Source organism: Clavelina lepadiformis, chromosome 4 (assembly GCF_947623445.1).
Source record: "Clavelina lepadiformis chromosome 4, kaClaLepa1.1, whole genome shotgun sequence".
In the NCBI taxonomy this organism is placed as follows: Eukaryota; Metazoa; Chordata; class Ascidiacea; order Aplousobranchia; family Clavelinidae; genus Clavelina; species Clavelina lepadiformis.
The window spans coordinates 16,687,537-16,713,203 of NC_135243.1; the positions used below are offsets into that span (position 1 = coordinate 16,687,537).

Genomic DNA, 25,667 nt, shown 5'->3' on the forward strand with positions numbered 1-25,667 from the left:
TCCAACGCTTATTATATCAAAGATGTTGTTTACGGACTTTTTCTATACAGTGAAAATAAGCTTGATTTAGTTTGATTTAGCTACGGGCTTGTTCATACTGAGACGTTCAATATGAAGTCCATCGCTTACTAAACCAAAGAAGTTGTTTACAGACTCATTATACACAGTGAAAAATAGGGATATGTAGCGAGGAAGAATATTCAGGTTCGTGGGAACCCGAATATCATGTAGGTCGAGTTGAAAGAATCCCGAATTTATTGGTATTAAAACCAAACAATAAAATTTCTTCCAGAAGTTGTCAAGTCTTGCTTGTAACATGACGTAATCGATAAACAAATCGCTCTGTTTCAAAAGTAAATGCTTTAAAAACGATTGAAAAAGCAAAATCGTAGGGAAAATGACTTTCATTGTAAGTAGCCTACTGCTGAGTCTATTTTACTTTCGCCGGAAAACGAGATCACCATTTTCTCCCAAAGTCCCAAATTTATAAGTAATATTTCATTCGGGTTCACCATTATTAGTATTTCTGTTCGCCCGAACCTTCAACAAAGACGATATTTGGCGAACCAATTTGGGTTTGGTTTCGAATCGGCCGATCCTTCGTGACAAATAAGCTTAATTTAGTTGTTTAACTACGAACTGTTCAATAGTTAGACCATAACATACTAAGTCATATATATATATATATATATACACACAAACTTGATTTAATTTAACATCGAATTTATCGATCGATAGAAGATAGAAGAAGATCGATTTAATTTAGCTACAGACTTCAGCCAAGCCGCTTATAGTCTAACTTTTTCAATTCAATTGTGATTCGTTGAATTGTTGAATAATTTTAAAATACGATTTTGCGTTTGTGGTACCTAGTAAAGCAAGGCGCTACGGTGTTTTACACAAAATTTAGTGTAAGGACATGATTATAGCAGGGTAAAAGTTACAAGCCAAATTTTGGAAGAACTTTAGAATCATCCAAGCTTGATGAATGTACACATGTGTTTTCAACCAGATATTACTGAATAATCTTTGGTTCATCTATTTAGGCATAATTATTGGCAAAATTTCCAATAGCAGTTTTAACTGAGTATATGTTAAACTTTTCTCTTGACGTCACCAATTGCAGCTTGCTGTTTTTGAGTTGCACCATGCAATTGGTGTCGTCATGTACTTGCTCTTTGTGATTCAAATGGGGGGGAAGTGTTGCCAAAATAACGACCGTTATTGTTGTTCAGCAGCCTGTTAATGTTTACAGATAGCACTCTGTTTTGCTTACTGCTCAGTAATTGACATGCTGCTGTTCATAATGTACAGAAGACTGATTGCTCGAGTAGCACTCTGCTGTTGGTTGCTGCTTATTAACCGGCTAGCCCTTGTACAACAGCACACTTGAATTAGAGTATTTGCGCACCCAAGATCACTGTGAATCATGCCACAAAATAGCCTGCAGACTGGAGTAGTCATTTTGATAACATCGAGGTTTCAAGACTAGGCTACAACAATTAAAATCGTATTATTATGTATTTAAGATCCCTTTTCCTTGAGCTGACTAGCAATAATTGTACTCTGTTATCATTTCCTTACTATTGCATGTTAAAAACCTTGACACCTTGTACCTGTCCAGGCTAATGTTATACAATGGTAGGTATATACGAAATCATGAGTTTTTTTTATAAGGCATAAAATCTGTGTGTGTTTATTATTTATGTTGGTTATTATGTGGTTTTTTTACCCATGAGATCATGTGACAATCATCTACTCACTGCTGGATGCAAATTAAGTCCTGATTTTATTGTAAGAATTATTTATTATTTGAACTGGTATATAGTTATAGGTGTTAACACATATATGTTTTAGCATGGTCGAGTCAAAGTGAAGACATCAGCTGAACAGCAGGAGGAAAAAAGAAAAGAACGCCAGGCAAAGTTAAAAATTTTCAGAAAAGTGATAAATGCTTTTTTCAATAAGGTATTAGTTACAGTAAACTCTATGTACCTGAAAATTTAATATCTCTGTAAAGTTTTAGGTGTTTAGAATCCAAGGTAAAGTTTTATGTAACACATTTAAAGTTAAACTTTTGCCTTTTCGTCAATGCTTGGATATATTATGACTAAATATGATGAATGTTGTGTGTAGTATTTAATTTGTGATAAAGCAACTGTTGATAAGGCTTTTATTTCATTGGGTATTTAGGTGTCTAAAGAAGAATATGATGATGATGGGCTTGAAATAACTAAACAGATACTAGCTTCCAATTCAGACTACTCCTCTATGTGGAATTATAGAAAAAAATGTTTCGCTAATAGTGAAAAGTATGTTTATGGCTTTAATTAATGTTTTATTTCTAAACTTTGTTGACTTACCTTTCATCATTACAACCTGGTTTATTTACACATAGAAAATTATGTCTTTTTCTGTAATTTGTTAGACTGCTTCTAGGAATGTTTCATTTACGATAATAATTCATTTTGCAATCAGTCTGATTATTTTGTGCTGGGTTGTGTGTACATTAATCATGCGAGTCACTACTACACTGCAACAATATTTTGTAGGCCAAAATCTGAAATTGAAGCAATGTTGAACAGTGAACTAACTTTCATCGAGTCTTGCTTGCGAAATAATCCCAAATCATATGGATGTTGGCATCAAAGGTAAAAAGCTGTGTTACCCATTGTGTAAAGAAAACTATGGCTAACAATCCATTAGTTTTGGATATTTTTTATTGAGTTGTTTTTCCTGCTTCTGTATATATATATGCTTTTTAAATTGACAGATGCTTTGTACTGTTAAAACTAAAAACACCTGACTGGAAACGTGAATTACAATTGTGCAACCTATTTCTTCAGTTTGATGATAGAAATTGTGAGTGGCTGATTCTGTAGTTATATATTATTTTAAACGTTTTCTTATCATAGCATTGTTATGGTTTGATTTCTTTGATTTCCATTAGTTTAGAAGGCAAAATAAAAACATTTGTTTATGTTTGAATGCCTCAGTAAAACAATTGGTTCAAGTTATTCTTTTATTTTTGAGAAGTATCATATTTGTTTGCAGTTCATTGTTGGGATTACAGGAGATTTGTTTGTAGCCATTCAAATCATCCCTTAAAAGATGAAATTGATTATACAAACAAGTTAATAGAAAGTAATTTTTCAAATTATTCGTCATGGCATTATCGTAGTAAACTTCTGCCTGAAGTATACCCAGATTCTTCAGTTGGAAACAAAATTGCAGAAAGAAAGTTGTTAGAAGGTAAGTCTGTTGACGTATCTTGTTTCTGCATTTGTCTCAGCAATAGTGTGCATACGTTCCTATGCTCAACTTATTGTATTCAGTGAAAAATAAAAATAGGTAGTGTTGTGTGATGATACGTGAAGTTAGTTGATGCAAATGTTTTAAAAATGTCTCATGTTCTTGGTACAGAGCTGGAACTTGTACAGAATGCTTTTTTCACTGATCCAAATGATCAAAGTGCGTGGTTTTACCATAAATGGCTTCTGGGCAGAGGTATAAAAGTGTTTTAAAAAATGTTCAGCTATGCAGAGTCAATAAATGCTAATACAAATGCTTGCCCAACTTATTTTCAAGGCCATCCAATGCAATCTATCTTATCACTGCATGTCTCTCGGTTTCCTTCAACTTTGACATGCACCCTTAGGAAACCAATTAAGGTAAGTTGTATTAATTTTAACTGGTATAGGATAAGAGGGTGTACTTCTAAATGGCATATCTGCAATCATTAGTCATCCAAAAGAACTATTAAGCCTACCAACTTATCTCTAGGAGGAGGATTGTCAACAAGCCCTGGTTAGAGTGAATGGTACTGTGATAAGTGGTAAATGGAAGCCACATTCATCTGCTTGCCACATGAATACATGGGTGAGGTTACTGCATTTCTGTCATAAAACACACGCTATATAAATCTAGCTTGGTAGAAAGTTAAGTGCAAACAGACAAATAAACTGCTGCATATTCATTTGTAAAGAATCATAATATATTTTAAAGTTTGAAGAGTTCAATATTGCCAGTGCCCCAGTTGTACTTTTGTTTAATGTAGTGCAGTAAAATCTCAATCACGCTTAATTCAAAATTTCGATAACCCGAAGCAATTTCGTTCTCCAAGTGAATCGCCTATTAAAAGGCATGTAAACAACTCATGTTAATTCGAAGCTTTTAACTCAAAATTTTGGATAACTCAAAATGTTTTTGGGGTTTCTTCTGTCCATAGCTGCATGGGTGCAGTTGACAAGTGTGCTTATTCTAAATGATAGACTTTCACTCCACACGAGAAGATTGGCACTGGTTTAATCAGTGTTTCCTGTCAAGTTGATGGTGTTGAAACTCAAATTACAATGGAGATTGACGACAATGAGGCTCTCTGTTGCGCTAAAAATACCATAGAAACTTTCTGTGAATCGTCAAGTGATGCAAAGTTGCTGGTTTTAGAAGAAGAACTTAATTCCTGTCGAGAACTTAATGAACTTGAACCAGATAATAAATGTAAGTGTCAAGGCTGTTTTGCTTGCCAAGAACAGCTTAATGTGCTTGTTAGATGTTCAAATTGGCGACGGTATTTGATTTGCATTTTTATGAAAATGTTTATTAAGGTATTTCTCGAAATTGTATTTTAGGGGTTGTCCTAACCTTAGTGTTTTTGATGAAAGCAATTGATCCTATAAGATTTTCTTCCGAAATGAAAGAACTTTTAAAATCTTTGTGCATTATTGATTCCAAACGTTCGTGCTATTACCAAGATTTGCACAGTAAATATGCTGTTGAAAATTGGATAATCTGTGCAGATTTACAGAACAGAAAAGCTGATTTGAGGAACAAGGTAGCTCAATGCAAAATACCGGTTAATTTGTTGAAGAATCTTTGACACTTTTTAATCATCAAATTTAGGTGATTGCTAGCTTAACAGTATTTTTAACGATTTTAGGGCATAACCAGATTATGTCATGTTGAATTTTTGGTTGGTTTAACTCACTTGGATCTATCCCATAATAAGCTGAAAGCACTTGGATCTACCTTCCTTGTATTTCCATGGTTACAGGTATAGTACCAGTGCCTGTGTTTATGTGTATTATGTAATTAAATTATCAGAGCTGTATACAAGTACTAATTTTACTCAATTTAAAAATATTTGAGTACCAGGCCAGGTGGAAAATAGCAAGTATCATACTCAGCAAGGTACTCGAGTATTTTATTGTATCGCTGTCAATCGAAACCATTGGGTTCCTACCTCACAACACGTACATTCTTTTAAACGTAGTAATAAAGATCAAAAGGGTAATAGTGTATAAACAAACCTTGGATAGACAACCGGTCGTAATGTGCTGTAGCTTGATAAACCTATTTAAGAAAGATTAACATTCAATAACAAATCAACTATGAAAAATGATAAACAAGTACCAATTCAAGTATTTCAAAAAAATATTCATGTACACTCGATTACTGAAAAATTATTACTTCAGTCAAGTAACACAGCTCTGGTTATTATATGTCCAACTATTATTTCTTGAAAGTTATTCTTCATTACTCAATACTTTAATTCAGTGTAATTGTAAAGTTTGACCTTTTCAATTTTAATGTGTAAACTCTTTAGGAACTGAAGGCTGATTACAACGAAATTACAGAAATAGATGGATTGAAAGCCTTGCCATCTTTGATAACACTTTCCTTAAATTCAAATGGTACTATTTTAGAATCGAGATAGAGCAATTTATTTAATAAAGTAGTAGGATCACTCGGGTTCTTCATATTTAGGTCAAGTTTAAAAGTTCAAGGTAAATAAACTAATCCCATTCTGTATCAACCAAAACTAAATTTGCAAAAAAAGTTTTTGAAAATTTTATCTCTTTGGCCACGCTCATAAGTTCGAAAGTTTTTACTGAAAAACCTTAAATTTGGGAATAGAATTTTTCAGTATTATGAAAGTAGCAAAATAGGTTTCAGAACTGTATACACTAGTGATAAACAATATCAGAAATCTGGTATACTGGATATAAAATGTGCACTTCATTCTGAAGTACAATCACAGTTTACAATTACAAGCTTTTATAACTATATACGACATCAATATTATTTTAAAGTTGTTTACTGATGTCACATTTACAATAATATAAAACAAACAATGTTTCAGATTTTTCACAGCGTTATAAATCAGTTTTTCAAAATTTTTGCTTTGGGGAATTCCCAAATTTAGCGATTTTTGTAAGTGAAAACTTTGGGACTTACGAGCTGCGTCAAAAAGTTCAAATTTTCTAAAATTTTTTTTTGCAAAGTTGATTGAGTTTTCTGAGACGAGTTGTTTTTAGTTTTGGTTGATACAGAATGTGATTAGTTTATTTAACTCGAAGTTTTTAAACATGACCTGGATTTGAAAAACCCTGAAGTACTAAACTTGGAACTATCATCCGTTGTTATTCTTAGCTATACAGGTATATAATTCCGATTTTTATAGCCCTTTCTTCAGTGGAGTTATTGTCCTGCCTTTCAACGTGTCCGAATTTGCAGCATGTTTCTTTGAAGTCTAACCCAGTGTCGTCTTGTGAGAAGGATTATTTTAAAAACTTTCACTTCCGTTTAACTCTGTAGTCGAGTGTTGAATTAACACATATTTGTGCAATAAATGATACGCTTATTGAAGAAGCGTTGTTGTGGTTATATAAATCTAATTAGTAATTAGCCTTGACGAAGTGACACTGCTTTGTGGAAGCCAGTTTATTAATTAAAAACTAGTGACTACTACCGATTTTTAATGTGAAAGGGAGCCCTTCCATACTAAACTCAAACGCAAACCATCGAGCATTTTGCTTGTCGCCGCCACCTTTAACGAGCAACAAATTTGCAAGACTGTACCTATACATTTTCAACAATATTTGCATTTTTAATGCATTTCAGATCTTATAGCCCTATAGGATAAGCTTACACTGATGCAAAAAAGTTTCAAATTTCCGCACATTTTGGTTCTCTAAAAAACTAGAAAAGAAGCACAATTTATTGCATTCCATGCCGTTTTAGATTTTGTAATTTCTAGAATTTGCGCGCCGGAGCATGTCTTGGGACCGAGTCCGCCAACATTTTTTATAACATGCAAGGACCGGTTTCATGTAAAATAATGATTATTGCATAGAAAGTCGAAGATGGTTCGAACTTAGAACGTAGCCTACAATAGGTCTAGGTCTACATTATAAACTATAAAAATTATTAATTGTGCCTCCGGTGCAATTTGCACTTAATCAAAAGCAATGATATGAAAACTATCATATTTTGTAAAATGAAAACTATCAAATTTTACCAATTTGTTACCAGCAAATATCAACGTTATTTCTCTTGAGCACGTTTTAAGCCTTTTCGGCTTTGTCACTTTTTCCTGTTTATTCACACGTGTAAGTAACAACTGACTTGATTTTTCGTCCCCACCGCGCTTTTGGCGAAAAATAAAATGATTGTTTGCTTGATATTTCTTACTTAGTTCATGGTTGCGCTTGTCAAAAAGGGGCATAAGATATGCTATTTTAAATAATGTTGTTTTAAGATTTTTAGCTTTGCGACTAAAGTCAATGCTACAAAGACGATGAATGTCGGAAATTATGTAGAGACGTAAAATTTTTTTGAAAATCACAGTGAGTTTGGAACAAGAAAGAAACACTGTTCTAACTAGTTAAACGTCAGCAGAGGCGTAGGCTACCACAAAATGTCACTGATAAATACTTTTGCCATTTGCCCCGAGGCAATGCACTGTCACAGCATTATCACTGTATTTTATGATTTGAGCTCACAATGGTTACCGTAGTCAACTAGATCTGTAATTCTTGTCAATAAAACGTATAGGCCTATTGCTTTGACCGGTGAAATGGAAAATGGTGTTAGGTACAAGACAGTGCTGATAGCAGGCGGTGCTGGATACATAGGTTCTCATACTGTCGTGGAATTACTTCAGGCCGGATGCAAGTAAGTTTTCTCAAAAGCGTTAAGGTTTAGTTTGTCTAGTTTTTGTGCATGTGCGTTACGGTGTAAAAAGGTAGAGATCGTGAGAACCGAGTCGGGCTTTTGGAAAGGCTTGATTTGACTTGTGTTAAAGAAATTTCGGTTGACTTAACTCGAATTTTAAAACAGATTATTTCAAATCGTTATAGAATCAGTTTGGTGTTTGCTAAAATTTGTATTCAGAAATCACTACGCAATACATTCTATTGAATGTGCAAAAGCGTCAAAAATGGAAAAAACTCAGATTTTATGCTTATATTTACGTTGCAAGAAAACCGTTTATTGTCGACCAAAAACTGAAAATAAATCGTAAATAGTGATTTGTTTCTGTCTTGGCATGTGGACTTGGACTTAACGTGATAAGCATCATTGATTCGACTTGAATTGCCTTGTTAGACTTACATAACTTGACTTGTGTCACGACCATTATGACTTTTTCCCATCATTGTAAAAAGGTGTTGTATAAGTAAGGTTACAGAATCGTTTCCTGACCGTAGGGCATAGGTTTTCGTTTATTTTTTAACGCTAATAAGCGTTAGGTCGAAAATATGGTGCATGCGGCTTGTATTGTAATTATAGTCTATCGCCAAGGCATATTTCCGTTTAATTTTCTTAAATTCTTGAACTAAGCCTTTTGAAGTACTAATTTATTTTTCAGAGTCTTTGTAATTGATAATCTGTCTAATGCTCAAGCTAATCCCGAAGATCTGGAAGAGTTACCACCATCGCTTAGGGGAGCTAAGCAAATAACCGAAAGCGATCGCATTCATTTTGTCAAAGGTAGGTGATGATTTCTTGTGACACTTATTACTAAGCATACCGTATTTTCTTGAATAAAAATCACCCTTGAATAGAAGCCGCCCTCAAATAGAAACCGTACGTTTTGATTAAAAATAAACAATAGAAGTCGCCCTCGCATAGAAGCCGCAGAAGACAATGATGAAATCGCTTCTTCACTGATAAAAGAAAACAAAGCAAACAAAAGTAGTGGTCGGATAGTACCTTTTTGTCAAACTTTTTTGTCAAAAGAGAGCGCAGAATTTTATTGTCACCGAATCAACACTACCGGTACTTCCTTTTGGTTTTGTTTGCTTTACACAGATGCGACAATAGTAGCAGCTGTCGGATTAGCGGTTTTACAAAAAGAGACAATAAAATTGCAGGTGACTTACTATTTCCATTTTCTTGTTACCGGTACTTATGGTAGATAAACTCGAATGCCCACTGAGCACCAATTAGAAGACAAAAACGTTCATGTAATAAAAATAGAAGCCGCCTTCGAATAGAAGCCGCCCTCGAATAGAAGCCGCACAAAACGTTCAAAAATTAAAAAATAGTAGCCACGGTTTCTATTCAAGAAAATACGGTATTCAGACTAAGTTTCACGTACCACATATAGCCTATACTAGTATAGGCTATATTAGGAACTATTAGTTTGATTATAGTCTATTACGCAAAGCGAACATAGGCAACCTATTTTTTTCAGGTGACACATGCAATAAACAACAAGTGGATGAAGTATTTCAAAAGTATGATATCGACACGGTGTTTGATTTCACCGGAAGAAAAGCAGTGAAAGAAAGCACGCAATTTCCGATACTCTACTACAAATATAATATGAAAGGTAGCTGGATTTAATGGCTCTTGTTTTCCTCATCATAGTTGTAACCATAATTCAATTAATGCCATTACAAAAAACATTCCTTTGCAGGAACAATGACTCTACTGAAATGTATGCGGGAGCACGAAGTGAGAAATTTTATCTTCAGCAGTTCGTGCACTGTATACGGTGCACCAAATCAAGATAACTTACCAGTAAAGGAAACTGATCCCGTGGGATCTTGTCATTGTCCGTACGCTAAATGCAAGTACTTTATCGAATGTCTTCTAGAAGATTTAGCTCGTGGAGAAGAAGATTATTGGCGAATAATGATCATGAGATATTTCAATCCAGTGGGAGCTCACGAAAGTGGTTTAATTGGTGAAGACCCTAACGGAGAGCCACAGAACTTAATGCCTAAACTTGCACAGGTTGGAACAAAAACCATTAGATTATGAGTGTCATTGCAACGTTTTTCGGCTCTGTACTTAAGGTACTATATTTTGGCGCTTTTATTTAAGGAAAACATTGTTTTACCCTCGAAAAGTAAGAAAAGGGTGATTTTTAGATTGCTTCCGGAAAATGCAGCATGTTAAACGTCTACGGGGAAGATTACAACACTCCAGACGGAACACCTATTCGAGATTATGTTCACGTCGTTGATGTGGCTGAGGCACACAAAAACGCGGTCCAAATTATAGACGTTAGTTTCAGCTTATTTGATAAACAAAATTGTTAGAATAAATATGATAAATTATATTCAAGTTATGATTTTTTAACAGAGTGTAAGTGGAATTCGAACTTATAACATTGGTAGTGGGGAAGGGAAGTCAATTTGGGATATGGTCAACACATTTCAAGAAGTCTGCGGCATAAAAATTCCTTTAAAAGTTTGTGCCCGGCGACCCGGTGATGTACCTGCTATATTTTGTGACCCCAGCAAAGCAAAAAAGGAGCTCAAATGGAAATTGAAACGTACACACGTGCAAATGTGTGAAGATCTTTGGCGTTTCTACCGTCTGAATCCGTTCGGTTACAAAAGTGTACAGTAAAGAAATCCACATGATTTATAGAAGGCAACAACTAGCAAACAAAAAATCGTTTTATGAAGAAAGTTAAATGAGAAGTTTTTAAACATTTTTTAAGTGTCAATGTATAGATATATGTAGCCTAGTAGCCTACACAATAAAATAAACAATTATCAAGCAATTTTAATAAACAATTACCCGCTTTGCTCATATTTAAACAAAACAACAAAATAAACAAATTTTTAGAGGTTTCCTGTGTTAGTTTAAGACTCCAATTAACTAAAAGAAATAAACAAAAAATACGGAGACAATGCAATAACCTACTGCAAAAAACGTATTTTGAAACAAATAACATGTCCAAAAGTTAACAAATCATCGAAGTGTACCAAGAAGATAAACAAAAACATGTTTTAAATGTTTGTAAACGAGCCCGCTAAAGTGAAACAAAAAACATTGGCCTACTCTATACAGTATAGCCTAAGCTTATAATATAATATTATTGAACTGTTCCTGGTTCACGGTTGGGGCTAACTTGAGTTTATTTTAATTGTAAACAGCATGAGCCAAAGCACAGGCGTAACTTGACGTATTACGAGACGTTTCTGAAAAGTGTCTGTAATGTGCCTCCTATGCCTATGCCACCTTTGCGTAAAAGAAGAATAGTTGACTGATATGAAATACAAACATTGAAAAATAAAGAACACAATAACTTTTTGCCGCAATCTAGCAGACGGGATGGAGAACACTAAACCGCAACAAGTTTATTTTGTTAGCTAGATAGCTAGAGCACATCAAGAGGCGGGGTCATTATCATTACCAAAAGAGCGTGTGCTGCAGCTTGCTGTTTTCCAATAGCACCCTGCTATTGCTTGCTGCTCCGTGACTGACAGGCTGCTGTTGGTGACGTAACACCAGATTGGGTAACACCAGGTGACGTAACACATAGAGTGGGTAGAGATGAAATACTCTTCGAGTACCATGAAGTTGCCTTCGAGTACCATGATACTCTTCGAGTACCATAAAAGCAAACTAACTTCAGGCAGGGACATAATTTTTTGGCCAACAACATTCAGACACTCTTCATCAAAGCAAATGTTTAATTAAATGCATGATATCAAATTGTAACAGTTTATAAATGGCTTCCTTTGGAAGTTGTCGCAAATAAAAAGTCTACGATGCAAACAGACAACAAGAGTCGTTCGAGGTTACGCAATAGATAAGGTATAAACATACAACGATGTGCCAGACACAGGTGCGAAATGAATCATAGCAGACGTATACAGACGCAGATGATACAAAACGGGGTACAAGATAAAAATAAGCAGTTTACTTTGTCGGCAAACTCCGGCTGTCGGTTCGGTAGCCAAGCGGTTTGAATGTTGGCCTCACAAAAAATTTGGCTTGTGTTTCGTGTTGAATACCCAGTGAGCCCAGTTGAGACAAAAATGGAACTTGTAATCCTTTATACAAAAACGTACCGAGAGTACCGAAAAAGTACCAAAATACTTTTTTGAAACAGTACTGAATACCGGTACCGTTGGTATAAGTTACATTTTTTGCCAAGTACCGTTACCGACGGTACTTTCAAAGTAGGATGCCGACTGCCCATCTCTGCACATTGGTTTTTAGAAAAGAATATATTTAAAAATTAGTTGTGTGGGCGAATATAGCGTATGTTATAGTTACGCCTTTAACACCCTTAATCTAAACAAACTGTTACCAGAGTGCTACTCGAGCATTAATACTCTGCTCTTCATTACGTCATGAACAGCAGCATAGCGTTATACATCACCACTAGCAGCTTGTTAATAATCATCAAATATACGGTGTCACTAAATTTTTATTCTCATTGCCCTGATTAAGTTAACCCGAACTTGTTAATGAAACGTCTGCAGACAATAAAGTTCTGTATTCACCAGTAATGTCTTGTATTTGATGATTATTTATTGTATGTTGGATTTAGTGGCCGTGCCAGCCATTATTCATATTTATGATTTGGTTAACATTAGTTTTGCACGCTTATTGGGCTTTGCTGCAACAATGACCAAACATAAACAATACAATAAAATGCGATCGTGCCTCTCAAAATCACTAATCAGACTCGGTGACGTCCCCAAAGCTGGATTCTATTCCGATCAGCCACCACGTGACGTCACCAATAGATGGATGATATACCGATCTGCCATGACGTGACGTCACCAATTGCAGTGTGTTATTAAAAAACAGTAGGCTGAAATTGGTGGCCTCACGGGTTCTCAGTTAGAACTGCTATTGCACATCAACCCTTACAAAAATAATTTATTATATAACTGATTTCTATGTTTCTGAACTGCCATTACTATAGCAACCCATGGACACCTTCAGTGAATTGCTAGAAGTCCAGCAGTTATTCTACTGTATAAAATATAAACTGATTTGAAAAAATTGTATTTGCGCGTTGTAGATCTTATCATTATGACCTGGCACAGATGAATGACATATTAAAAAATGAGTACCGGACTACCGGAAATGGTATCGGTATTGAAAGAAATTAGTCAAAGTGTGCTCATATGGTATGGTATGATAATAATTTTATCCTCGGACTGAGGAAAGTCTTTGCTTCTTTATCGCTCGAGCCCCGGTTACCGAGGTAGCTTTTGTGCAAGTTCCGTTTGTAACACGTTTGTTAATTTTTTTTTTGTAGTATTGCCCAAGTTATCGACTGTCCAGTGAACAGTGGAGCAAGTAACATTATTGCCCAAGGCCCAAGAGCACTACAACGATATGGTGGCACTGGGTATCAAACCCCGAACCTGGGTTGCATTTATTTCGAGGTCAGCGCTCAAACCACTTGGGTACCAAGCCGATCTAAAAGTTAGCGGACCGATGACTGTAGGCAGGTCGAGTGCAAGTTTTAATAACTTAGATCATCTATGTCCAACTCATGGGCCGCATGCGGCTCTTTTAGAGGTTTTGTGAGGTCTGGTGATGTTATCGTTGTGTTATATGTACACTATTTTATTTTATATTTAGCAATTAACATACAGTTGTCGGGAAATCTCGTGCTATTAGAAATTAACCGAAATAAATCGATTTCACCAATGAAAGATGAAAAGATATTCTTGGCTTCTCAGTTTCTGTTACCAACTGCTACCGCTTCTGCCTCAAAGCAGAAATACTATAATCTTGCCCATCGCTGATCAGTATTTGGGCACATGGCCAGAACGTGATCAATCATAAGCATATCAAATGCATTCTTTCGTTATCACAGTTACAATGTGATTAGATTAGCCAATATTTTATTTTTAATGTCTCCACGGCTCTTTAATATTTTCTTATGTCTGTTTGACGTTCCTTGAAAGTGTGCCGTTAATTATATTATTTTACTCATGAACAAATTGATTGAGCGTCATAACATCCCTTATTGTGAGTGTTGTTATTACTGTGTTTGTGTGGTTGGTATTACAAGCTATTCATGGTGGCAATATGTGGCCCGAATTAAGCAAAGTGACGTAACTTTTTCGGCCCACTAAGGTCTTTAAGTTGGATATAGCTGCTGCCTTAGATTATCAAACACTTTGCTATCTCGTATGGAAAGAAAGTGTCTGGATATGTCCGATACACAAAATGGGCCAAAAAAGTTACTTTGTAAGGTAACTAATTCTCCGAACAGTGACATGTGGTGCACACTTTATGTTGCCTACTGTTGCACTACAGCCATTGAAAATTACGCTGTCCGGTGCACAAAAAAATTACATCCCATACTGGTATTCTATGTTGAAAAACTACATTCACTACAACCTAAGCTGATAGATTAGACCGTCAAGCGCCAGTAAATTTTATTAGACTAGCCTAGGCTACACGAATCTCCGGAAGTAACAACACTAATTTTAAACTTTATTGTATGTGGAAAATATGTAGGCTTGGGGTTAACATTCCTTACAATAGAGTGCCATCTTTTATTCTGTTTTTATATTCCTTGGAATGAAAGTCATTTACTTATGATTGTGATAGGATGATTGCCCAGTTGAACAGTTGCTTTTTTATTGACAAAATTTGTTAGCTATTATAAAAAGTAAACACAGTTATTATGATGTTGATTTTTTTTTTGTTGATACACAACATATTTACTAAGTTTTTACTTTTGGTAAAATTTGTTTTTTTACTCACCTTGCTTAAAACATTTCATTTCTCTGCATTTAAATGTTTTTACTGCATTGTTTCAGATTGCTGTTTTCTGTTTATATTGTAACACTTGAAAATGGAGATAGTTTATGTTTACACGAAGAAGCGGTCTGAATTCGGTCGTCAATGCAACTTTTCCGACCGGCCAGCGGAATTACATGTCGATGTAGTTCCTGATCCAACTTTAACAACTGAGTTCATTGAGCGAAACCCATGTGACACTGCAATACAATGTACTCAAGAAATGTCTGAACATGAGGTGCGTATGCTGTGGATTTGACTTTAATAAATATCAATAAGTATTTATTTAGTTAATTGGCATTGATAAGCTATATTATTTGAAATACTAAAGGTTTGCTTGCTTTACAGTTTGGATTCTGTAAATGTTTTAGTTAAGCATTACACCTGACCACATCATCTCCACGTATAAAAAAACAGTTACATAAACTTATTTCTCCATTTTATATAAAAATTCAAAAATCGAGATATTTTGTTGCTTTCACATAATACAATTATTTATGACAACATTTGTAGGTAAATACAGAAAGATTTGAAACAGAAAGTAGAGGAATCAATCATGTAGAAGGAGGATGGCCAAAAGACATCAATCCTGCAGAAGTTGAACAAACAATAAGATTCCGCAAGAAAGTTGAGAAAGAAGAACACTACATTAACACAGTGCAACAGCTTGGAAGTGTAAGAACTATCTATTTTTACCAGCTCAGGGTGTTGTAGTTAAATAATTGAATTAAGATCATTAATGTTTTGTTTCAGTCCTCTTGTCCTCATTTCTTCAATTATTTCATTGTGTTTGTTAGGTTATGGAGCATTGCATCAAACAGAACAACGCAATTGACATATATGAGGAATATTTTGACAATATGGAAGTCGAAAGTGCTGAGGAACCGCCCTCTGCTAAAACAATTAATGTTTTTAGGTGATTATCTGGGTTAAATCGAATTCATTGTTCCATTAGAATATAGCACTTAAAACCAAATAAAATTACGTACACATGATTTTTATTTTTTGATGTAAAAATGTACATAAATGAAAATTTAAAACTGTTAAAACATCACAAATACCTAAATCTTTTCATAGCTTTTACTTTGTATTTTAATACCATCAAAACAATACCATAGAGATCCAAATGAAATTAAGCGTACAGCAACATCATTATCATGGTATCCTGATGGTGGGAAAAAGCTTGCTGTTGCATATTCAAATCTTGAATTCCAGCGCTCATCACCCGATACATCATTTGACTCGTATATCTGGGACATAGGTAACTTGGTTGAATATTTATAATTAAAAGCCTGGGTGTGTTGATAAAGTCTTACTTTTGGAACTTACGATACCGATACTAATTCCAATTACGGTATTGCAGAAAATCCAAATAAGCCAGAATTGACTGTGAAGCCTGTCTCTCCTCTAGTTTGTCTTGAATATAATCCTAAAGACTCACATATCCTCGTTGGTGGCTGTTACAATGGACAGATAGGTACATGGCTTTTTTAGAAACATTTCGCAGTACAAGGTCTTGATTGGTCTTTCTATGACTACTACCTTCTACTTTGGAGATGTTCATTCTTGTAAAAATTTCTGCCTTGATTAGCATTTTGGGACACTCGGAAAGGAAGTCACCCAGTTGAAATGTCACCAATTGAACAAAGTCACCGAGATCCAGTGTACAAAACAATATGGCTGCAATCAAAAACAGGAACTGAATGCTTTTCCTCTTCTACGGATGGTCAGGTAAGTGCTTTGGGAAAAGATTTAAAGTTAGTCAATTGGACAAACACAAAAAAACTAAAACTAACAAATTGTATTGTTGAAATTAAGGTTCTATGGTGGGATATCAGAAAACTAGGGGAACCTACAGAAAAACTTGTACTTGATCCTACGCGAAAATTAAATATTGACAATGCACTAGGTGGTATTTCTCTGGAGTATGAACCTACAATGGTGAATATCTATAATTTTGTCACAAATTTAATGCACTATTTCTGCTTTGTAACATAGTTTACACAGCTGAAGTAATTTCAGCTTCTAAAAGATATCGTTTTTTATTCAGCCAACAAAATTCATGGTTGGTACCGAACAAGGGTCTATTGTATCATGCAACCGCAAAGCAAAAACACCGGCAGAGAAAATAGTCTGCTTGTATCCAGGACATTATGGTCCTGTTTACAGTTTGCAGAGAAACCCATTCTTTCCCAAGAACTTTTTAACTGTTGGTGACTGGACTGCAAGGATATGGTCAGAGGATATCAGGGAAGCGTGTATCATGTGGACCAAGTAAGTAATTGCACTTGAAGTTGCTGTATACTTTTCACTACTAGCCCGTTTAAATGTAGTAGATTTTGAAAAAAATTCTTAAAATTTTTCACAATTATTTACTTACAGTATTAAAGCAAAGCTTTAATTCCAAAGGTTAAGTACTGTAGTTGCATTGTAGTAACTGTTTGATTGATACCATCACAAAGGTATCACATGTCCTACCTTACTGATGGCACATGGAGTCCTGTTCGACCTGCTGTATTTTTTACTACTAAGATGGATGGAACACTGGATGTTTGGGATTATCTTTTCAAACAAAATGACCCCACGCTTAGCATTCAAGTAAACATATCCATATTTTCTGAAATTACCAATTGAAAATATTTGTTTTAAAATCAGAACATATCTGAACTGTAGGTTTGTGATGAAGCAGTTCATAGTTTACGTGTACAAGATAATGGCCGAATTGTTGCATGTGGATCACACAGTGGTACCACAACACTTCTTGAACTTTCATCAGGATTATGCACAATGCAAAAGAACGAAAAAAATTTAGTCAGTGGGGTAAGACATATATTATAGCCATTGATAAAGCGCAATAAATGCATAAGGTTTGATGGTGTATGTTATTCAGACGATTGAGTAAACTGGACAATTACATTTTATTAAATTTCAAAGATGTTTGAACGTGAGACCAAAAGAGAGAAGATTCTTGAAGCTCGTCATCGTGAAATGAGGTTAAAAGAACGAACACAATCACAACAAGGTGCCCGCCAGGATGAAGAACCACGAGGTGATTTTCTTACGGAATAAAGTGAAGCATACATCTCAAAATAAAGTTTCCAACCAATATTATCCTTATCCTTTTATCTTATATACAGCTGAGGATGATGAAGAAAAGGAGTTGATTGAGAAAGCAGAAAAGGAATTTTTAAGAGCAATAGAAGCAGAAAAGAAGTCATTGGAAGGAAGACAAGTTGAAGAGATAGAGGAAAAGGTGCAATTTATAAAATGCCTGTCTTGACCGATATGGTCAGCAATCACAAATAATTAAACAATCACTTAATGAATTTGTCTTCAAACAGTACTTCGTATCATGTTTTGTACATTATTTAAATGACAACAGGAGAAAGCGTCTGAAGAAGAATCCGAAAAACCAGCTGATGACCCACAACAAGCAGAAGATTAAGCCATTTTTAAGAGAATGCCCCATTTTGTGTCAATCCTTAAAAGAACCGCCGTCATTCGAAAATTAGTTATGTGCTGTTTCAACGTTTTCTATTCTCATTTGCTTCTTAATATACAAATATTAAACAAGATGTTGAGAAACGTGAAACGTATTATCTCCTCCAACATTCCTGCTGCAGAGATTTCTGAGTGGTTCTTCAGTGGTTGGTTTTTTATTTAATTTTGTTTGTATGAAGTAGATATTGTACTGTTTTATTTTTTAATAAAGATTTTATATAGTTAATAAGTATTACAGCATTAGCTGGGCTGTACATTCAAAAAAACAAAGCATATTTCTTTTGTCTATTTGCAACTTACATTTTCTAATATACTTGGAGCCTACAAGCAGGAAGCTATTTCACAAAATACAGTATCGGTACTGTTATGTTGACATTCCTTTTGAACTTAGTCTGGATCATACCATTAAAGTTTACCTACGAGCAATATGACAAAAACACATAAAATTTATTAATTGTCGAAAATTTTGGGAATTGATGCCTTGCAAGTATTAAGAAAATAGTTTGTCCTAAATGATCAGAAAAATATGATTCAGCAGATATGCATTACAAAGGCATACTGTAATTTGCATTGCAACAGAAAAAGCAAAACTTCAAAATGAAAAGATAAACAATAAGTTTTATTACCCTAATTGAATCGGTGCATAACAATAAAACAATTATACAGCAATAAGAAACGATATGCCTATTATTGCATATACAAGTTTTGCATATGTACACAATTAAAGCATACCCTAGAAAGACAAACAACTATGCTAAAGTAGTCTCTGGTAATGTTACTGGTGCATTATTATGTTAGCGTACAACCCTACACTTATATAACTGTTAAGATACTTTGCTTTGTTACCAACTATATCACATTTGCTCTGTTACAACGAAATACATAATATTGATTAAAATATGGCAATGGTAAGTGTTTGTAAAGCGTTTTTTTATTAAATGTCATGATTTAAACACACGAACTACGCGTACAATGTTTTGCCTACAAATCGGGCATTCCTTAACAGCCTTACTGCAGTCAATGCACGTCACCATATGACCACATTCCAAATACACACAGTTCATAGCTTTCTCCCAACAAATTTTGCACAAGTTTTCATCCTTTGGTCCACTAAATGTTGCTTCTGTTGTCATTTTTTCTTCTGAAAGCATTTCGATATCACTTTGATGATCATTATAGAGCATGACCACTCTTTGAACAAGTTCATTTTTCTCTAAAACTCCTTTAAAATCAACTAAATTCGTTTTTAGCAAGTGTTTTAGCTGCTGGACACTGAGATTTCCAATTTCATCCACTGAAGTAAGGTCAGATAGCTCCAATAAGCCGTCTTTTTTGGTGTGTGGTTTTGAGTTTGTTTGCTTGTCCTTTGACAGTCTTTCTGATGTTGAAGTTGTAGATTGTTCTGCAGCAACAAAGTCATGGGCTGAAGGAAAAGATTCCTGCGTATGTTCGTAAGTCGGCGGATCAAATCCTTGCATCATACAGTCCTCAGTAGGTATATTATGGTAAGGTGCACCTTGCATCTGATTAGTGACAGTTTCCTGATGGTGGGTAGAATAATGAGTATTGTACAAATGCATATTGGCATATTCAGGCTCATGGATCCCTTGAAGCTGTTGAATTGTTGTAATAAATTCACTTTTCTCCTTCAGAGTAGCAGTAGAGCAGTTTCTATTTTCCAGATACAAACGTAGATCTTTCACTTTCAGTCGACTAAGCTGTGAACGCTGAAAGTTTGTGCTGCTAACCTGATAACATGATTTGCATTTCCCTTCTACAATGCAATCACTGCAATATTTGCGAGAACAGTAATTACACCTGGTTTTCCACTTTAGGACAGAAAACTGCACGTCACAGTAAGTGCAGGGCATTTTGACTTCAGGAAAGTTACTTATATCCCATAATAGCTTTAAAATTAAGTTTGAGAGGAAGCAAAATTGAAGGTTGTTTATGCTGAAGAACAACAAAAATACATCTTGTATTAACTCTTCTGTAATCAAAAAGTGAATGCACAATTTAAATTTTGAAAAGTCAACATGCCAATGACGAATTTTCCGAAGTAAAACTGAGTCTTTAACTCTAAGACTTCCAAAATACCACGGGATTTATAAAGTCATTCAAGTGTGGTATTTCAATGCAATTGCACTCGTGAAAAGCGAAGTCGTTTGCTACACTTATGGAAATACTAACCTAAATATAATCATTTTAAATGTATTGTTGTGGCAGAGAATATGCCATCTGATTAACTTTCACACATCTTTTTGGGGTGTTTTTGGATGTATGTCAATATATTATGGTTAGATAACACTGTAATTTCAGAGCAAGAAATCTGTTGGTAAAGGCCAACCACACCAATAAAGTAATTCAAAATACGGTTTAACGCCTCTTAAAACATCTAGAAGAGCCCTGAAATCCTGTTTAAGCATACATTCGTGGCAGGAGGCAGGCATTATTTTAATAAAAATATGGTAGTAAGGTGTAAATATACAACTATGCCAATGAAGTGTATACATAGATGCAATCTAAACTAGTGCTGTGTAGTAACTACATTTGTGATTGAAAATGCATGTAGCCAGTCGATTCACGTCTGGTTAATTCAACTTTTCTCACATGAGCCAACAGAAAAAAGTCTCATACTGCCATCCACCGTATTCAAATACTGACTTCTCCCTGTCTTTAGCAATTATTTTCGTTCGGTGATCAAAGAGACAGAAAAAAGAAGAAATGCTCTATAAGAGACATCAAAAATTAATTATTAATTATATATCAATGTTTGTTTTCCCTTTTTGACATGTTATACTTAACGCTTTTTTTATCAAATTTTTACTGATCTAACAAAGCTATGTATCTGATGTGTAAAACATTGGCGGCATTTTATGTAACCTTTGGTAAGGTGCTTGTAAAGAGCTATAAATACATCACCAGACTATGAAAAAAAAATTGTTTTTTGGGTGAGTTCCATAAGCCCTATGCTAAAATTGCTAGACTTTTGAATGCTTTGCAATGGACAAGAGTGATAATTAGGGCCCGCAAAAGTCATAAAGTCAAAAATTTTTAAGGACCTCGTCTGACCACGAATCAAAGAATAAAGTTGTTTTCAGCACCTAGGGGATTGTTTCTAAGAAGTTTATAGGTCAAAATAAAGTCAAAATTTACAATAAAGTCAAAATTTTCAATAAAGTCAAAATTTGTCAAATTATGGCTTTTGACAAAGTTTTTGTGTTTCTTGAGAGTAATTTTTGTAAAAATCCTCGTGAAAGCATTTTAAATCAGGAACTGCGACACAATTAAACCATATTAACCCATAAAAGCAGGAAATAAGTCACAATGCCCACTTGGATCAGCAGTAACTTTTATCGCAAATTGTCCATTGTTTATTCATTGTTACGTATTTAAATAATCCTTATGCCGCGTGAAGGGGGTTACATTACTTCTTCCCTGTTTAATTTGCTGTTTATTAGAATTTACCATGCGGAGAAAATCGAGGCAAAGTGCCCTTTTCACAAGGACAAAATAACACAAGCTATCTAAATCTATCGCCAAAAAACACGACGCACTTTTTATAATCCATAAAACACCTTGACTTTTCGACAAAATATTATGTTTGGGTAACTGGAGGAAGAACTGTGGCTTCTACAAATAAGCAATTTCGTTAGGCCAAAATAAAGTCAAAATTTGAGAAAAATAAAGTCAAAAAAAATTTTTTTTAGGTCAAAATAAAAATGGCCCTAGTGATAATATTTTGCAGTAGTCTATTGTCAAAGATTTGGACATGGACATCACCAGAAGATCAGAAAAGGAATCAAATACGCTGCATCACAGCTTCCAAATTTTTCATGAATAGTGGTTTAAACGATGATGCACCGTTGTTGCAACTATCTGAACCAAACTGAAGATCCATAGAGGGGTACTAAGTAAACTTTGTTATCAGCTAGATCAGTGGTTCTCAACTTTTTTGGCTTACGGCACCCTGAAAACAACCAAAAGATTTGGTGGCACCCTCAGAAGTTTCTGCATTAACTAAAAAATGACTTTCACAACCGTTTTCTTGAACTAGTGATTAGTGTGGCACCATAGTCTGCAAGGGGTTGAATTGGCACCAACTTGGCTGACAGCCATAATGCAAAGTCTATTGTTTCCATATGAAAGTTTTCATATCTTATCGTGTACATAAAACTAAGTGATTCAGTGAAATACTTTGTATGACAGGAGTGCTCGACCAGTCAATCGCGGTCTTCCAATGCACCGCAGACAGATACCCATTAAACCGCAAGGACATTAGAGAAAATAAGCTTTTTTACTTGTTAACTGGCTTTGATCATGACAGGTATTGTGATATCACCTGCGAAAGAAACAGTGATGGACAGCATTTTAGACATATTGTAAATAAATGTCTTTGCCATTTCTAACAATATTTCCAAACTTTTAGCCTAATTCTTTCACCAGCTGTTGTTTTAACAGTGATGCTAACACATTGTTCTTCACTATGATGAGTCAATACAATCCTTGCTGGAAGTGACACTTATTGTTACCAGCCTGATTGACCGTGCAGTCAGTAACCAACACAACTAATTATTATTTGTCATGATAAACTAAAATTGACTATTTATTTATTCAAATAAAAATTGAATTACCAAAAAAAGCTAACTATTGACAATTGTTTACAAAGTACGAGTACCACAAATCAGTTTATGATAGGAGGTTTTGTGATATAATGTTTACCATCAGCAAGAACGAAATTTACAACTTCACGAAAGAATTCAATTTTATTGCTTCTGCACAAATATCATTTTATTGATAAATGTTACTTACTTAAAAAAACACTTAAGAAGTGATTGCATTTTTTAATCGACTAAATGTATCTTTGTTTCGCAAAAAAAATTTAAAATTTTCTTTAGGTATTTAGGGCATTTATCATTCATTCACGAGTCTGGGTCAATTTCATTGTGACAACCACAATGCATTTCATGTTACATGATAATACAAATTTATGGTGGGGCACTTTGAAAATGTTTGAGTTTAGAAAGTAAGATATATGAAGATACACCGGAAACGATGCACGCCAGTGAACGACAAACTAATATTGTGAAAGGGTCATACAGTTATACCAATCAAAACCAAAAATACATAACAGCCTACTAGCTTGTGTATATTTTAACTGGTTCCATGTCAATTTCACCCATGGATGGTTTGGTGCTAGTTAGCTAGTCAACTTGCAGTGAGGTGATTTGTGTACATGGTCCGTAAAGACGGGTTTAATTCCCAGTTGTGTTTCCACTGTGATAGTCTATAATCTCCCTATTCTGGAATATTTAAAATTTACTTTCATCATTCATTTCTTGTTTAAACGAAGAAGTGTCATCTTTTGCTTTACAGATTGCAGTTGGCATAGCACATGTTTGGCTCAGACTGGAAATTCTGGTAGTTTTCGATCAGAAATCATGTATGTAAACATGCATTTCACAATTTCAGTGTGACGGGGTGCAGTGAAGCCTTAATTCTTGTTATTTTGTAATAAAATGGCATTCAAACAACCAGTTTTTCTTCATTTATGACAAATTGGCGTGATGAGTAAAATATTTGTTTGATATGCAAGTTGATGAATCTCATGCATGTATTTTTACAGTTTCTTGTTGACTTACCTAAAATGTTATAACATAGTAGCCTAAATCTACCTTCTATTCTAATATTTCTAATGAAATAGCCACTTCTCATACTAAAATAGTTCCTCTATAAGTGTGTCCTGTTCCATTAACAGAGTTCGACAAGATTTACAAGTTAATAGACTTGTAGTAACTAAGCTCAAAGACAGAAACCTAAAACATCAACGTGCAAGCACACTCATTTTTCTAAAGAGGAAAAAGAGGAACCGAACAAACAGGTATAGCTGGCAGTCTTACAACTGTGTAACTGTAACTTAACATCACAAACAATGAAAAGATTACCCCAAACGGGGGAATTCCCTACTCTTCCACTAGCTTGCGGTCAACTAGCACCATATAGCGGTAGTAAACAATCCACTGTTTCCAGGGGGCAGTTAACGACATTTTTCACATCGGCCTACACCAGGGGTGTGCAACCCGCGGCCCGCAAAGGAAAAATATGCGGCCCGCGGAGAAGTGACAATTTTGAACGGTGTGCGGCCCGCGAAACGAGTTTTAATTTAGTTTAGTCTGCTATGTGCAATCAATTCCAATCCCCTTGCAGTGCTGAATCAAACCTTGGCTGAATGTGTGTGACGCAACAATACCCTAACCGTTAAGGTATTGTTGCGTCACAGACAGACGATTAGGGCCTAACGGCTAGCTTGTGCAAAGCAAGAACGCAATTCACAAAGATGTCAATTGCTGAGCAGTTAGCATTTCAAGGAAAATGTAGACGCTGTTAAATAAGTAAGAAAGGGCAATTGAAGGTTAAGCAATTAGTAAATAGTCTGAGAGATACAGCAGCTAAAGTATGTAACAGTCTTAACTAGCACCTTGAAATGACTGACTTACTGTAAACTGGTTTTCAGGTACAAACTTTTCACTCTGCAAATAATTGTAATATATATCAGATTTACTAATCACTCTGTAATGGCTAATTTTGTAGCAAATTTGCAGCAGACAAAAAAGAGAAAGTTGGAGGATAAGAATCGAATGTTTCAGACAAGATGGACTTTTGAGTACTTCTTCATTGAAAATACAGATAAAAGGCCTTTATGTCTTATTTGCAAGCAAACTGTTAATGCTACAAAAGAGTGCAACGTTAAACGACACTACAAGACAATGCATTCTAAAGATGTTTATGGAAAGCTAGCTGGACATAACAGAGAGCTGAAAGTAAAGCAACTGCAGGAAGAATGGCACTTTTTGGCACAGAAAATGGCACTTTTTGGCTCGACGTATTTGTGCGAACAATTTTTTTCCAAAATGGGCGTCATGAAATCCCCCTTTCGATCGGTTTTGACAGACGAACACTTGGAAAATGGACTTCGAATTGCTAGCACTTCCATTGAAGCAAATTTGGAAAAAGTCGTCGGGAAAATGAGCCAGTTGCAAATTTCTCACTGAATTCGTTTAAAGCGGGTGTGACAATAAATTTAAATTGCAGTTTTCTTTAGAAATTCCTGCGTCTTAACTTATATTTCTGCAAGGAGATAACCCCTAATAAAGTCACAAGACCAATAACGAAAGAAACTGTTATTGATTTTGTGCTTTTAACTACGTGTATGTTAATTAAAGGTGTGGCCCGCGGTTTCAACCAGTTGTTGGGATCTGGCCCTCTTGTACAAAAGGTTGCACACCCCTGGCCTACACAAATAAATGGCAGGGTCGATTTTGGTCAACAAAATCATTTGAGTTTATTAAAAATTTTGCATC

General features: G+C 35.0%; 4 protein-coding genes across 5 annotated transcripts; 3 read left to right on the plus strand and 1 right to left on the minus strand.

Moving 5' to 3' along the window:
- The first annotated feature begins 1,272 nt into the window (after nt 1-1,272).
- Nucleotides 1,273-6,651, plus strand: LOC143452909 (geranylgeranyl transferase type-2 subunit alpha-like). Of its 2 annotated transcripts, none has more exons than XM_076954050.1 (14): nt 1,273-1,641; nt 1,858-1,968; nt 2,194-2,312; nt 2,553-2,651; nt 2,774-2,862; nt 3,055-3,252; nt 3,424-3,507; nt 3,589-3,671; nt 3,784-3,879; nt 4,272-4,500; nt 4,632-4,834; nt 4,940-5,053; nt 5,606-5,693; nt 6,464-6,651. In XM_076954050.1, the coding sequence occupies exons 1-14, from the start codon at nt 1,639-1,641 to the stop codon at nt 6,595-6,597; spliced, it is 1,650 nt and encodes a 549-aa protein (XP_076810165.1). In that variant the 5' UTR covers nt 1,273-1,638; the 3' UTR covers nt 6,598-6,651. The 2 variants fall into 2 exon arrangements, with proteins under 2 accessions (XP_076810165.1, XP_076810164.1); XM_076954049.1 differs by lacking the exon at nt 1,273-1,641 and adding an exon at nt 1,664-1,794.
- A 1,118-nt stretch (nt 6,652-7,769) lies between these two features.
- On the plus strand, nt 7,770-10,802 carry LOC143453224 (UDP-glucose 4-epimerase-like). Its single transcript, XM_076954414.1, has 6 exons — nt 7,770-7,956; nt 8,651-8,772; nt 9,479-9,616; nt 9,704-10,023; nt 10,161-10,295; nt 10,375-10,802. Exons 1-6 carry the CDS (start codon nt 7,859-7,861, stop codon nt 10,642-10,644), a joined length of 1,083 nt encoding a protein of 360 aa, XP_076810529.1. The 5' UTR covers nt 7,770-7,858; the 3' UTR covers nt 10,645-10,802.
- A 4,000-nt stretch (nt 10,803-14,802) lies between these two features.
- On the plus strand, nt 14,803-18,380 carry LOC143451362 (dynein intermediate chain 3, ciliary-like). Its single transcript, XM_076951847.1, has 13 exons — nt 14,803-15,043; nt 15,319-15,480; nt 15,603-15,721; nt 15,924-16,066; nt 16,169-16,282; nt 16,397-16,536; nt 16,624-16,746; nt 16,856-17,079; nt 17,268-17,403; nt 17,479-17,625; nt 17,740-17,854; nt 17,943-18,058; nt 18,188-18,380. The coding sequence occupies exons 1-13, from the start codon at nt 14,861-14,863 to the stop codon at nt 18,248-18,250; spliced, it is 1,785 nt and encodes a 594-aa protein (XP_076807962.1). The 5' UTR covers nt 14,803-14,860; the 3' UTR covers nt 18,251-18,380.
- Nucleotides 18,381-18,904: 524 nt separating this feature from the next.
- Nucleotides 18,905-20,648, minus strand: LOC143451363 (E3 ubiquitin-protein ligase RNF34-like). The gene has a single exon (XM_076951848.1). It carries the CDS (start codon nt 20,175-20,177, stop codon nt 19,248-19,250), a length of 930 nt encoding a protein of 309 aa, XP_076807963.1. The 5' UTR covers nt 20,178-20,648; the 3' UTR covers nt 18,905-19,247.
- Nucleotides 20,649-25,667: the final 5,019 nt, after the last annotated feature.

Bases quoted from the DNA above. Each gene is read 5' to 3' on its own strand.
- LOC143451363 (XM_076951848.1), bottom strand. From the start codon at position 20,177: ATGCCCTGCACTTACTGTGACGTGCAGTTTTCTGTCCTAAAGTGGAAA.
- LOC143451362 (XM_076951847.1), top strand. From the start codon at position 14,861: ATGGAGATAGTTTATGTTTACACGAAGAAGCGGTCTGAATTCGGTCGT. The intron at 16,283-16,396 runs GTACATGGCTTT...TGCCTTGATTAG, and splicing joins CTGTTACAATGGACAGATAG to CATTTTGGGACACTCGGAAA. The intron at 17,404-17,478 runs GTAAACATATCC...TCTGAACTGTAG, and splicing joins ACCCCACGCTTAGCATTCAA to GTTTGTGATGAAGCAGTTCA.
- LOC143453224 (XM_076954414.1), top strand. From the start codon at position 7,859: ATGGAAAATGGTGTTAGGTACAAGACAGTGCTGATAGCAGGCGGTGCT. The intron at 10,024-10,160 runs GTTGGAACAAAA...GGTGATTTTTAG, and splicing joins TAATGCCTAAACTTGCACAG to ATTGCTTCCGGAAAATGCAG. The intron at 10,296-10,374 runs GTTAGTTTCAGC...ATTTTTTAACAG, and splicing joins ACGCGGTCCAAATTATAGAC to AGTGTAAGTGGAATTCGAAC.
- LOC143452909 (XM_076954049.1), top strand. From the start codon at position 1,735: ATGAGATCATGTGACAATCATCTACTCACTGCTGGATGCAAATTAAGT. The intron at 1,795-1,857 runs GTAAGAATTATT...TATATGTTTTAG, and splicing joins AATTAAGTCCTGATTTTATT to CATGGTCGAGTCAAAGTGAA. The intron at 2,652-2,773 runs GTAAAAAGCTGT...TTAAATTGACAG, and splicing joins TATGGATGTTGGCATCAAAG to ATGCTTTGTACTGTTAAAAC.